The 14615-nt window shown below is 43.3% G+C and overlaps 1 protein-coding gene across 6 annotated transcripts in view; it reads left to right on the plus strand.

Moving 5' to 3' along the window:
- Chinmo (Chronologically inappropriate morphogenesis) overlaps window positions 1-14615 on the plus strand; it is a 52320-nt gene that overhangs the window by 19256 nt on the left and 18449 nt on the right. For 5 of the 6 annotated variants that reach the window (XM_083098711.1, XM_083098710.1, XM_083098714.1 and 2 more), the window contains exons 3-6: window positions 7489-7709; window positions 8107-8453; window positions 8834-9078; window positions 9198-9464. In XM_083098711.1, coding sequence (XP_082954837.1) covers window positions 7489-7709; window positions 8107-8453; window positions 8834-9078; window positions 9198-9464 — 1080 coding nt within the window. Of the gene's footprint in view, window positions 1-5161; window positions 5560-7488; window positions 7710-8106; window positions 8454-8833; window positions 9079-9197; window positions 9465-14615 lie in introns of those variants that run through there. The other variant, XM_083098716.1, reaches the window with a different exon arrangement.

Below are 14615 nucleotides of genomic sequence, written 5' to 3' on the forward strand. Positions count from 1 at the left end.
TCATTAATAAATGTAAGATTTTTTTCATGAAACAAATTACAACACACTCACCGTATATTTGAATATATTATAAATATTCCCAAATTTTATTCAGATTTTTAATATAAAAAATTTTAAAACGTTACATTTTTCGAACAGATATTGAGTCACTCAATTCTGTATAAATTAACGCTTAAATAAAATATTATGCGATCCGCAAGAATACGATTGTCTCAGACATCCACTTTAAGCGATTTGGATCAGCAGGTTTCTGGGTTAGTAGACTTGGTGCAGCGCGATAAAGCAGCGACCTCATTTTTTCAAGTAATGCGTTATCTGGTTGAACAAAAAAAGATTTGTTCTCTGATAGAAAACTGGGTCGCATCTGCGCTTTGTCGAGTGTTGAGACTCAAAGGAAAAACCGGCACGCATTGTAATGTACGTCCAATGTCTCATAGATATTTCGTCAACGATCGAACGATCGGGTGCACGATTCCCTGAGAAAGAGAGAGAGAAATTTTATATTTCAAACCATATACTTCCGGTATGATATCGCGAGATACTTAATATTGCATCCGTTTGAGACGGATACTGTTTGCGGTCAAACGACGGATATGCTTGTCGAGATGAATAACCGTTTTGGTTTTAAAGCTTATAATATAAATATCGATAGAGCGGTGCAAGAAATATATACCAATGTGTACAAATAGAACAGAAACCCCTCCCAAAAAGTAACCGAGAAAGAGCACATAAATGTGTAATATAAAAATCTTTGATATTTTCGGCAATTCGTAACAGGCATTCGTTTCTACGGAGAAATTTGCATGATATAAATAACAGCGAGATCGTAAAAGTCTGCGTTATTTTCAGAATTAAAGATTCACGTGATCATATCGACAGCGCGTTTCAATACTAAACTTTGACGAGCGCTTCTCCTCGCACAGATTTGCTATGCTTCCGCATGAATGAAACATTCCATTGAGCACTTGGGTGAACTTGGTGAAGCACCAGTGTGCGAACAACAATGTCGAGATATAGACAATTCCGGACGAATGTTATTGCGAGATTGTATCATCGTCTCCGAAAGTGAATCACGGTCGAACCACGTGCCGTGTGTGAAATTCAAATTTTTTCGCAGATTATAATATGTCGCTGCCCTCGTAAAAAAGGCCGCTCCTCAGAGCAAAAAAGACTCATTCGTGGAAGAATGAAACTTGCAATTAGCGGTTGATTGTAAATTCTGCGTAAAATTCGAAAACAAAGATATAAGCAATTATAAGCTGGAGAGATGAAGCTGAGAGATCAGCGATTTTGGAAATTAATTGATACGCGATTCTCAAGGATAATGAGTTAATATCGCTCGCGGTACCAATCGAGACCGCTATCTCCGAGGTGATCCCGAGACTCTCTCTCGCCAACCAACGTGTTATTCTTGCGTACGCGTCACCGCACGTCGAATGAATGCAAGGCGATATAGTATATCGTAATTCGAGAGCCTCGATGCGTGACCGGGATCTCAAGGGGGATAACTCGTAGAGGGAGAGAGAGAAGAGAGGCAGAGAAAAAGAGAACAAAGGAAGAGAAACGCGCACGACGAGTGAACGAACGCCGCTCGCAAACTCTGCTCATGGCAAAAGTACACTTCCTGGAGTCAAGGCTAGCTAGAGCCCGCGCTCTGATGCAACAGGATGCCGGCCATTGACTTTGCCTCTCTACCTAGGGTCATCCTCCCCTCGTCCTCGCGTTCCTGCGTCGTTATGCGAAAGTTTATCCCCCTCGGCATTTTGGGTGAATGCACCAAGTGAATGGCCAGCTTAAGAGACACTGGAAAGTTACCGCGTAAACATTTTAACGATCGGTTATATAAGTACCTGGACTTTGATATTTACCAAAACTGCTCAATTTTTAAAGAAAATTCTCAACGAGAAGATAAATTAATAAATTAATTAAGTAAAACGCGAGAAAAAAATATACACGTATATGTAAACTTGAGCGTAGTAGTGACTGTTGCCGATCGGGCATTCACTGATGTACATATCCTCTTCTCGCTGGCCTTCTAGCCGGGTGGTCGGTGATCTTCTCGGCCTAACCGTATGTGCGTGGCCTTCTCCGCTGCTATTTCTATTACAAACATATAATCCGGTCGATCGCTAACGCGGAACTGCGTGGCGATTTATCCGCGGCTTTGTTACGACACAAAGAAAGAAAGAAAGAAAAAAAGAAAGAAGTTGAGAGAAGTTGAGACGGAAGAAACTATGCGGCTGAGACATTATCGCGATATTCCGCTATCAAAAAAATAAAAAAAAATAACGGCATTCGATACGTGGTTTTTTTCATTCGCCGCAAAATCTCAGCTTATATATAAGATATCGATTTCTAAATATATCTCTTTCGATTTTAGAACACGGCCTCGGGTGCTATAATTGTTAGGCGTGTTACAGTGCAATACACACAAGTGCTCGCGCTGCGCACATATTCCTCTCTCGATTCCGTATCTGAATTTTGTCACGATGTCACAATCTAATCGAGGCAATCCGCGGGCTGTCGGGAAAAAAGTCAACGTTAGACATGTGCGGAGGTGAGGCTTCAAGGCCTAGTTAGTTAATATTACAAGGCGAACGGCCAAGAGTTACGAAAGCGCGACACTTCTACGACGGCATCGGCCCTTATCAGATCATTAGAGGAAACTTATTGGCCGCTCTTAACTATTTACGGGAGGGAACCCGATGGGCCGCTGGGGGCGAGAGGAGCGAAAGTCGGTTAACGATTCGCGATAACGCTCTTGACGAAAACACGAGAAAAAAACGTATGCATTCGTTAGGCGAATCGCACGCGTGAACGCTAATAAGTGCTCCGAATCAGTCAATATCGATAATCGAAAATGGGTCAATGACACGGCACGAATTACGCAATAGATAATAAAAACTTGCGCCCATCGCTCATTCGCACACGCGTGCATTTTATACGTCCGCGCGACGGATGTACGTGCGCGATGCGTGAGCAAGTTCACGACCATGAATTAGATGAATGGCCGGAATTAGAAGTTCTTTGTATTCGTGCTCGCACGTCCCATTCGCGATGCATATTCTACGCGCAAAGTATTATATTCAACGTCGAAAGGTAAATTTGCGAGAAGAGAAAGGTGAATCAACTATCGATAGTTGTATCTGAAAAATTTATTTCAGAAAAATATTAATTCTCTCTGTCTTTCTCTTGTAAAAAAAGTATATTGCCATGTTTGCCTATTAATCAGCAATCATGCAGATATCATATTCTCTCTTTGAATGAATTATATTAATACCGGCTCTTTTTTACGAGTAACATGGTCTCACGAAATTGGATCCTCGATGAAGTTCCGCGAAAAAAAACTGCGCACGCACGACGCAACGCCCGCGGTCCAAAGCTCCGAATCCCAAGAGAGTCCGACGCGAGAAAGAGAGAGACGATTAACATTCGCGGACAAAGACGCGCGTCTATTTTCCGCATCCCAGCGCTCTTCCTACGCTCGGGTGTGTATGTATGCGTGCGCGCATGCTGTTACATCCACACATACTCGCCGATTTATCGCGGGGGCAACCTCGAGATTTCACGATCTCCACGTGTCGTTTCTTGCGCGTATCGCGATGCGTGGTGCGCTCTCTTCTTCTCCCGCCCCGGACTCCTCGGTTCACCATACTCTTTTTTTTCTCCTCTTTTTTTTTATTTTTGCCTTCGACACCGCTTTCGGTCGCGCTGTGCAACGAACTTCGATTACGTGCGAAGAAAACAACCTTGGTCCCACGCGGCCATTGGCCGAGCCCAGAGGAAGCGCGATCGGCGATTGGCCCGTCGACGAGAAGACGATGGACGAAGCTGAACCGAGCCGAGCCGAGCCGAGCTGAGCCGATACACCAGACCGGGCTAATATACATTCGCTCGTGTTCGCCTAGCATACTCTGCATCGTCGACCTTGACGGGGCATTGACCGCCGTTCCCTTCCCTTAGACGCGTTCCTCCGTGTGTATTAGAGTCTTGACTTTGCTCTAATCAAATCGGCGAACTAGTCTACTCTATCGCGAAGCCCTCGGTATAGTAGCGCGAGTCGCTGCTCCCCGCAAATCATCGGGGACGAGCGGCGAAGGTCGCTCCACGTGATTTTTCCGGCTCCTCCTTCGTTCGGGTTTTGTAAACACGCGTAATACCGTCCGCGATATTTTACGCCGATTTAATTTTGTGCCGATCGACGCGAAAAAGAATTTCCAATTTTACGCATCTCGAGAGATTACAAAGATTCCCCTCTTTCGTAACGTTGTTATTCTATTTCCGATGCAGGAGAAAGAGATCGAGATCTCCTCTCTTTCTTTCGTAATATATTTGCTCGACATTTTTGGAGCTGATAAAAATGACGACTCTACGACGTATCGGTCGCTGACATTGGGGCGCAATTGACATTGACTTATAAGCTGTGATTGTCGGTTTTACCCGCGGCGTTTATTACACGCATTCGGTCACGGTGCACGTACACGTAGGCCCCGAATTATTATTGCGTAGTAGGGGGAACGATGACCGTTGTAAGACGCTTCGTTGAAAACCCCAACTCCCAAAGAGCTCTACCGGCTGGCCTTGGAATATGAATAGATTGCTCGCGAAGAGTGCATTGCACTGTTGCGTAACTACGCACGTTTTATTTGCAAGTTTCGGCAGTCGAGGAGCTGCTGGCGATCTCGCTTCTCGTTATTAAATTTTTTCGTAATCCCGGTAATATGCTTGAAAAATATTTCTCCAACTAACCGTAGAGAAATAGAGTACAAATAGAGTATCGTAGATAAGTGTTTTAGATAACGCTCTTTAGATGCTAACAAACTTAACGTTTAATCAACGCGCTTTATAACGGTTTAATAACTATGAAATTTTTATTTTTACTTTTGCAAAGGATCGCTCGATGAGTATGCATTATATAAGTAAAAAAAAAATATATATATATATATTATATATATATATATTTCAATCGATAGCTTTTGCACTCTCGCCGATTCTATCGCTTATCTGTAATCGAACGTTATCGTTTACGATGGCCGCCCTCGCTTTCGCATTATAAATATAGTCCTCCACTATGAACAATATCTAAATAGATATCGCGCGCAGTCGCGCCGAGAGTCGCCCGCGCTTTATCTCTATTCGCTCATTCAGTAAATAGCCGTGCTCTTGCTCGCCTCGACGAGTCGATGACGGCGTTGCGGGATGTCATAAACACGCTCTCGAGGTCTCCACGCGCTCGCGTTACGCAACCGCCGCTTCTGAAATTCTCTGCAGCGTATATTTTGCATGCGCTCTGATAATGGAAAGCAATAATCGTGCCTGACACGCATACGCGAGAAGCACATCTTGAGAGTTTGTTGCGACACCCGCACGTTGCAAGATTTATTAATAATTCCGGGACTCTCTTACACACGCTGATGAATTCTGCATATTTCATTATTTCCACAAGTGTGCCTGCGGCAAACTGCGCTGCCGTTTCGCGTATTTATCATATACGCGGTTCGCAGATGTAGATGCGGGCAATGATACACTCTTCCTCTTGTGCAATCGACAATCGAATCGGTGAGTGAAACTTTTTTCTCCGACAAAATGAAAATTTTTTTTATTTTTAATTTCGCCAATTTCGCTTACGAGCCTGATTCTATTGTTCTCGTCGCGCGACGCAGCAAAGGCTCGTATCCAAATTTTGCGTTGATGTAAGCGATGGCGCAAGCCGTCGCGAAACGCCCACGCACTTACACGCGACTCGGCCATTGGCCCTTGCATAGCGCGTAATGAGCAAAGCGTACATCTATATTTGCGATGCTATATTGGGCAGGTTGTAATCAGCGAGATTATTGTTACTTGTCGATTAGAGCGCAGAAATGCAAAAATTATTTCTAGCTCGAAGTTCGATATCGCGAATATTCTACTCGTTATTATTAAATGAAAGGCAAATTTACGACGCGATACATTTCGGTGAGCGCCGCGGGAGAACCTAAGAGCTATCATGGAACACGCGGTATGCTTTCCTCCCTCTCCTCCTCGGATATATACGTGGCAAATTCAATATTCGTCGGATAAGAGGCTTGAAATTGGGCGCAACGGGGAGTGCACGGAAATTTGATCCCGCGCCGAGAGGAAGCTCAAAGAGTTGGATACACTTTGTCCTACTCGGGAGCCACTCGGAAAGACAGGTGCTTTGAGCCACCTGGTCTTGCCCTCGTCACCTTTCTCTTTTCTTCTCTCGCACTTGATTTCCTTATTCGGAGAGGACACTATCGCGCGCGATGAGGCTTCTTCCTCATCCGTCTGAAAACGCACGCCTGCGTCTAAAGACGAAGTGCTTTCACGACATGTTCCATTCTCTCGATCCGTATGAAATTAATGAAGCAAGGGAGAAAAATAAAACGTAACGAAATAACTCTTGATAACGAGATGTGCACACGAATGCGTATCAAAAATGTACAAAAAATACTTGAATGAAACCATAACAAAGAGAGATAGCAATATCTCTTCTTCTCTCTAGATTAACGCTTAAATAGACTTACATGTACGATGAGCGAAATCAAACTCAAAGAGCAAATAACTTTTGATAATGAGATATGTATATAAGTCCACGTGTAGATTTAGTTTTCAAGTTAAACAAATTTCGCGAAAAACTTGAATGAAGCTATAGCAAAGAAACCTTTTTGTAGCTCCAGATTAAATTTTAAATAAACATGTATGCATGTGTGGGTGTGTGCGACACGAAAAAGGATTTTTTAAATAATTCTTTCCGAAGACTATAATGCAGAAAGGGGCTTGAGTGATCGCTCACGTGGTCACGGCTCTTTTTCACGCGCAGCCGTTCCCGAATTTGTCGGGTGCCCTACGTGCAGCGGTCGCCCGTGTCGTGTTACACGCCCGCGCGCTTGGCGAGCGTGCATTATGCTAGCGTGCGCGTGAATTATGAATTATACGGAAGATCGTGTCGGAAGATGACCTACATACGCAACGGGCTGCGAGAAAGGGCATCGACGTCAGTCGCGCTAGCCCCGGGTTCTCCTTTATGTCGCGTCGCGAAGAGGGAAATGGTGGGCCCGAGTTGAAAAAAAAAAGGGTTCGTCGGTCACCGGCTTCCTTTGCACGCCAAAATTCCCGCGCTCGTTTGCGTTACATCGTGAGAAAGCCGTGAGAAAGAGACCGAGCCGTTTTGTGCGTGCATTGAAAATTTCTATGCTAATTTCGTGATAAATCCTCCGCGAGTTTCCGTTAATTCTTGTAATTACCGAGTATACAAGCGCGCGCTAGTACTATATACTAAATTAAATTAGTGGTAACGCTCGTAATATTCAGGCTCATCCAGCGATGTATAATTTTAATTTATTTAAATACTTAAATAATTAAGATTAATGGATAATGATATTCATTTGTAACTCGTCGAGTCATTTCCCTTTGATAATAAGTGACTTTTTCGTATCTATACTTTCTCATCGTTTATTAAGACGGTGTATTCGATTTGTATTCCAGGAGTTACGTTCAAGGCGCACAGATTAATTCTCGCAGCATGCAGCAAGCACTTTCAGGAGCTTTTCGAAGGAATGCCGCCTTCTCCCGCGGGACTGATCGTTATTCTCGACGGGACGAGTGCCCATAATATGGCGTCCCTTCTCGAATTCATGTACCGTGGAGAGGTACACGTGTCCCAGGAATCCCTCAGTTCTTTCCTCAAGGCGGCTGAATGCCTTCAAGTATGTGCTTGTCTTTTTTCGAAAAATAATGACCTTAAATAATGTTCCCCGAATATAATTGTACACGTGGCGCGCGGCGCCTCCAGATATTTCGGCGGCCCTGTTTAGCTCTATCTTTATGTGTCATTTGTACTAACGGAGAAGCTCTCGTTAAGAGTTAAATCATTTGTCAAACTTTCTTCGAAATTGTCGCCTTGAACTCGGAATCGCACATGTTTCAATTCAGTATTTCAAATGTTTATTGCAAAAAACGGCACTTTACGCATTTAGTTAATATGTAGAGCAATACAAGCGTATAATATTTATTAGCATAATCGATGATATTCGTAACGTGTTAAAGAATAATCAACCATTTTTATATCCGTAATATATTTATTATTTTTTCCGTAAATTCTAGGTTAAGGGTCTGTCGATCATCGAACATGAAAAATTGGCTGTGGCGCAGAGGCACGCCGCAGAGAGTAGCAATACTTCCGCGGACGTAGAAGGTAGCAGTGGAGGCAGGGACGGCAGTAACGGTACCGTAGGAAGTAGCGTCGGTAGCGGTAACATGGGTAATATCTTCGGCAACGGGGGTGGCGTCGGCGACGTGAATGACGTGAGCGAGGCCGGCGAGGCCACCATGCCCAGGAACACCATGAAGAGGGCCCCCACACCGGTGCCGTCGCCCGCTCCAGCGTACACTGTGCCCAATGTATACTCGAGCTCTCACTACTACGAGAGTTTGCCGAAGAAGATGATGAGGTAAGGATCCGTGATGGTCTTGTACGAGAAAGCCACGAGAGTAGCCTTCCTACGTTCTAACGATTCTAACGATGACGTATGTGCGATAAATCGCGGAAACGAAAAGATTTTGGACTCGACTCGCTAAAAGATTCTGTTCGATCGAATTAGCATTTCGCTGAGTCCAAGTTCCCCGATGTTGTGCAAAAAAACGACAAATGATCTTTATTCCAAAGGGAATGTCTTTTTCATTCTTTCGTATTCTTTCATTCGTGCTACGTTTCCGGAATTTCCGGCTTCCACCTTGCTCGTAATACGCATGTTTACCAAATATCCGCGCTATACGTTCTTGCCGATTACGCTTGCGTGAGATTCTTTGAGTTGCGACCGCGTATTTTTAGATCGCCGAGCGACGTCGACACACTGGGAAGAGCGAGCGTATTGCGCGACGGCGCTGCCTTCCGGCCAGCGTCTGCCCCGCATCCGCACTTGCTGGATAACCATTTTTACCAACCGTTCGCTCATCCCTCTGATCCCTTGCATCCTCACACCGCGCCTCATACGCCGACAGAAATGGAACAGCAGTTGGAACGAGCGCGGTCCGAGGAACGCAGTAACTGCGACATCAAGGAAGGCGTTGCCGAAGGTGAGAAAGAGAGAGAAAGAGAGAAAGAGAGAGAGAGACAGATCTCTTCTTGGAGAGATCAATGTAAAATCGAATCAAACGAGACGTATTTTCACCAGAAAACTTGTGTCCTGTCGCAGATCTTCGAATAAAGCAAGAGCCAATAGCGTTGACCGAAAAAGTGGATAAGTTGGCGGAGAGGCTATCCGAGGTTTATCCCGGACGAGGATTCGACGCAAGCTCGTACGGACCGAACTCGGATCATCTGCCACACGGAGCACAGCTGGGTCCGGCGATAGTAGCACCGATGGCGCCGGTTCATCCGCCGGCATCCGATCGAAAACCCACGCCCGCAATGTGGAATACGAAGATCAACAAGGCCAGCACTGTCTCTACTGTCGATGGCGGTGAGTACCATCTATTGTCTTTACGTCATTACGAGAGATCGGTTACTTATTTTGCACTTGGCGAGCGGCGCAAATTACGAGTTTAATTCAGCGGAAATCCGCGAATGCGAAACGCAAAGCGTAACTTTGCGTAAAATTATTTCTAGTCTAGCTCGTGATACTTTCGTACGATCTCTCGTTTACATTAAATTTATGTCGGAAGTGCGTTATACGTGGTTACTATTAGATCGCATACGTACGATTGAGAGATAACGACGCAGCTGAGTCTATTGACACGTGAAATCAAGAATGATGTAGCGAGTGAACGGATGGGCAAACTTTGCAGGTTTGTTGAACTTTATGTGCGCGCGTTACCACTGAACCACGTATTTTGATTCATCGCCAAAATATACAATGTGAACGTGAATAATAAGTCTTCGTATTTGCTACGATCATTTTAGAAAATTAGATAAGACCGATTTCGCGGCCCAAAACATGATGGTCGGTCGGCAGGCAATATAATATTGCCCAATATAATATTGCCCTCTCTCGAAGTAATTTCGATAGACTTTATCTGGTCCGATGCGCTGAGTAAAGAGGCCACCCTAGCTTCAGAGTTACAAAATGCACAAGCAGTTGCATCATCGTTGCTGCACGTGGGGCCTAACTGTGGATGTTGCAACTGCCGCATTCCTCCTACCGCTTCTCATACTTGTTCTCTTCTCCCCGACGAGAGATAAAACGGTGCATCGTAAAAAGAAACTTGCTGCGCATTTAGGCACCGTCTGGAGTTTTTACTCCACGTTCTCTTAGTTGGAAATTTTTTAACGAAAATTTACGCTTTTTTCATTCGATTTCTTAATTTTCGCAAAGAGAGAGAAAATCAATTCCAGACTGATCAAAGAATTAATAGCTGAAGGATAACGCGACGGTTTTTGGGACGGTTTCGTGTAGATCTTTTTTCGTCCACGTGTACGTCAATCTCCGCTTCGGCGACGCTCTAACGTGCAGAAAGAGAGAGCGACGACGCCGTGGATTTTACGGGGGCCCCCTGTCCGAGCCCCCGTCCGGGATCCATGGTATGCCTTACGACTTGCCTTCACGGTGTGAACAAAGTGTACAAAGAGGATGCAGGCGACGGTGCAGCCACTGGGAACATCTTTTGCTCCGGCGAGCAAATCACCGAGCGTGACGTTACGACGACGCCACGTGAAACGGCCACGCCGATGGGCTACCAACACCAACGCGACCCACGGCATCGGCATTGGACGTCGACGTCGCGACGGCGACTCGTGTTGCCGCCGCGAACGACGTCCCGACCATTTTTAATCGCCCGCTCGTTCGCCGCAAAGAAAGTAACGAAGCGTCAACTAATGCAACGGTTATTGACATTAGGCCCGCAGAGGAGAAAGAGCAAAGAAACGGGAAGCCCGGGTGGCGGGGAGATGGCTCTGTGCACGTTAAACGTGCTCAGGGAAGAGTGAAAGAAGTCGCTGATAGGCCGAGGAGCTATTTATTAAATGTACCAAAGTTCGGAGCGCGTCCATGCGATCATTTCGAGAGAGTTTTCAACCACGTTACTCTCTGCAATCTTCAAAGACATTCCCTAGCGGCGTTAGGAAAAAAAATTAGATGTTACCGTCACGTCGTCAAGTAACCGAATACGAGAATGTGACATTAAAACAAAAAGAGATCTCGTTACCTCTCCTAAATTATTCAAAAGTCGTACGGACAAAGACACAGAGGTGACGAATGTGAATCTCTGAAAAGACACGTTATAAAAAAAAATAGAATGACAGCGGAGACGCTTCCCTGTCCTGTTGCGCTTAATGTAGGTGTGACCGTGGCGCAAGTGTAAGCCGGAGCTCTTTGAATCGCGCGTGAGGAGGAATGCGGCGAGAACGCGCGGTGAGAAAAATCGTGACCGCCGCATTGTTGAGTTATTCTATCGGAGTACAGTTATGCTTACCGAGGGACCGTCGTTACTTTTTGTTAGATCCTCCGCGAGAGTCGTTAGAAGCCGTACCGGCTTGGCCGGCCCGATCATCGTCTCGGCGTAGAATTTATGCGACGTTATTGCGCAAGTTATTTGGCAAGGAAGGGCCAACCATACGGTGCCTCGTGTCTCCACAGATTTGAATTTTATGCTCCTCACACAAGCGACTCCGCGAATTGGAGTTACTTTTTATTACTCTCTGTCGCAAAGTGATACGCTTAACGGTTAAGAACGAAGATATTCTTAAGCTTCTCGCACGTGCGGTTATTCGTACTAGAAATGTAGTATAAATTAATAATTCGGTGTAAAAAACAATGTCGAGGTTAAAAATCTCAAAAAGAGCTATCTTTAGAAATACTGTGTACTTTGATTGTTTGAAAAAGATATAGAACGAATACTTTATACTCCTTTTGTAAACCGTATCGTTTGATCTTGCCGCTGATTGCATTCGTTAAAGAACGATCATACTGGATGAGTTATAAGATCAGCACTGAAGTGAAATCACAAGCAAACACTTTGAAAGCGTCTCACGGTTGTATACTTCATTTTTCTTTTAACGCATTTCTTGTTTCTAACATCTATATAATACTTTCTCTTCATCTCGAGAATGCTATTGACTTTCTATTACGAACAAAGTTTCATGCTCTTATAGACTGATTAATATTACTATTGTACATAATGATGGTACAGCTTAAAATGAAGAAAATAGATTCAAAAAATTTACAATTTTAAATTAAAGAAAAAATATATATATTTTAATTTATTAAAATTGCCGTGTGAATTTTACTGTATAATAAATAATAAATTGTCCAATTTTTCGAGGCAAGAAATATACGCTATGACGATATAACGTTACGGCAATCAATAAAACATATTTGTCTCACTTACAAGAAAATCCAACTTTCGATCGCTCTGCGACATTTGCACGTTATTTATGTTCTCCATTGCCGAATTCATTATTTATGCAGTTATCGCGTATCAATTACAATGATAGCCCGACAACCACTCGCGGAGGAGCCCAACTCCATTGGAACAGTAGAAAAAGTGGCAGGGTGGCCGGACGATGAAACGACGCGGAAAATGAGAGGGCTCTCGGGAGGGCTAAACTGTATGTCTCGCTCAGTCCGTTCTCTCGAAGCGGAGAATGTTTAATATTATTTAATCGCTCTTTTGCTATGCACCTTTACCTATGCACCTCAATAGATGGATAATACATTTCCAAGACGAGGAAATATGCGACAACCGCAGAATTTGCGTTCATTTTCCTTCGCTCGTCTCGTTGAATTATTAACAAAGTTCCATGCGTAGGAGGACAAAGACGATGCAGTTGCACCGAACATGTGCGCGTTCACACACACAAATATATTTGTCAGCCTCGTCTTTCCTTGGCCGGTTATTTCTTTTTTTGTCTCTCTCTTTCTAATTTTCTTTACGGACTCTCGTGCAACCCTTCTGCAATTTCGCGTATGTATATCTCGTAAAAGTTTCAGCTAGGTAACAAACTTTGACACGAGAAAGAAAGAGAGAAAAAGAGAGAGAGAAACCTCGCAGGGAAACTCGCTTAAATCATTAATCCGTCATTTCCGAGTATTAATTCCACATGCACCGTCGCGACGATGTATCCACGATGACATACGGTTGGATGACGGCTTCGTGTCGTCGAGAAAAGCACGAGGAAGGATCGCTTGGCGAAGGTAAATATTGTCAACGATTGCGAGGGGACTCGATTATAGGAATCGCTATCGTCAACATAGTTGGAACATATTCTTGGGTATCTTTTTTATCGATATCGATTTTCGGGTTATATGTGGTTAACGTATCATCAGATTTTCAGTATTTTCTTATTTCGCTAAATCATACAATGCGAAGCCAAAATATATTTGTGCGTATTTTTGTAATATTACAGATTATAGAATATCCCACATCATTATCGTATTATTCTATTCCTATGGCCAATTTTAAATTGATTATTTTTGTACATTTCTTTTTTCTCTATTTCTTTCGAAAATGTTTGGATATGAATTTTTAAATGATTAATGATTGAGAGAGAAAGAGAGAGAAAATATAGCTCTTTTCCTAAATTAGATTTTAAGAATGCAAATAAATAACAATATAATATTCTTCAATTAATTTATTATTTATAAAGACATGCAAAAAATCGACTTTAAAGGAATTTAATTAAGCGCTAAATAATGACGATATATTCAATTATTTCTTTCAAAAGAATATTCATACACACACTAAAGAACTTTTTAAAATATTTATTATAATTCTTAAAATACACACACGGAATATATATTTCTTCAAATATTTAAAACCCATATATAGAACATTATTGCTGTAATTATATTCAAAAATTTTGTCTGGCTTCTCGTTTTGCTCGAATAAAATGCACGCGAGTTTCCATTACATGCCATTTAAAAAGAAGGCCGCTCATTCGGTCGGCAGCTTCTTAGAAGCGATTAGATTTAATTCAGCCTTGCCGTGGCATTCTGTCATCGTCACGAGACCTTCCATCGCCGAAAATTGTTGCACAAGAGGAATGCGAGGCCTTCGCCTATTGCGGCAATGCGTCGAAAGTCGTGCAACCGCTAGCTTTCCTTCCTACGTGGCCGATTATGCATTGACTCTGTTACATCACGGTCTCGGGACAGTGTAAAATTAAATGCATGTCCTATTTTTATATCCTCGTAACTCGAATTAATTTACTCGATAAAATCGATAAATTCGAATCACGCGCTATATTATCAGATATTAAAAGATATAAATAAAGTAATTCTACTCGATTTGTTTAATTTTCGATTTAATGAAACAAAATTTATTTTTATTCGCGATGCAAACTGAAATCGAATCGATCAACCGATGCTTTGTGTATGATGCTGCCGATAAAAATAGCTATTTTCGAGACTCGAGAAAATAGCGGACTCCCTCCGAAGACAAGGCAGCAGATCCCTCATGAGTTATGGGTTTAGGCTGTTTGGACGTTCCCGAGAGAGGATGCGAAAGGCTAGCTGTTATGTGTGTCATGGCCAGGCACGGTGTTTTAGAAAGAGAGTTAGAAGAGCGCATGAGACGGTGCTGCAAATTGTCTTTGGATAAAAAAACCGCGTAAACGTTTCTCGCCGGCTTTTCTAAATCCCTTTAAAGATGCGAAAAAGTAGCTATTGTAAACGATA

This window comes from Camponotus vicinus, unplaced genomic scaffold, assembly GCF_025532165.1.
Source record: "Camponotus vicinus isolate PSW18456_S1 unplaced genomic scaffold, iyCamVici1.0 SCAF_4, whole genome shotgun sequence".
Lineage (NCBI taxonomy): Eukaryota > Metazoa > Arthropoda > Insecta > Hymenoptera > Formicidae > Camponotus > Camponotus vicinus.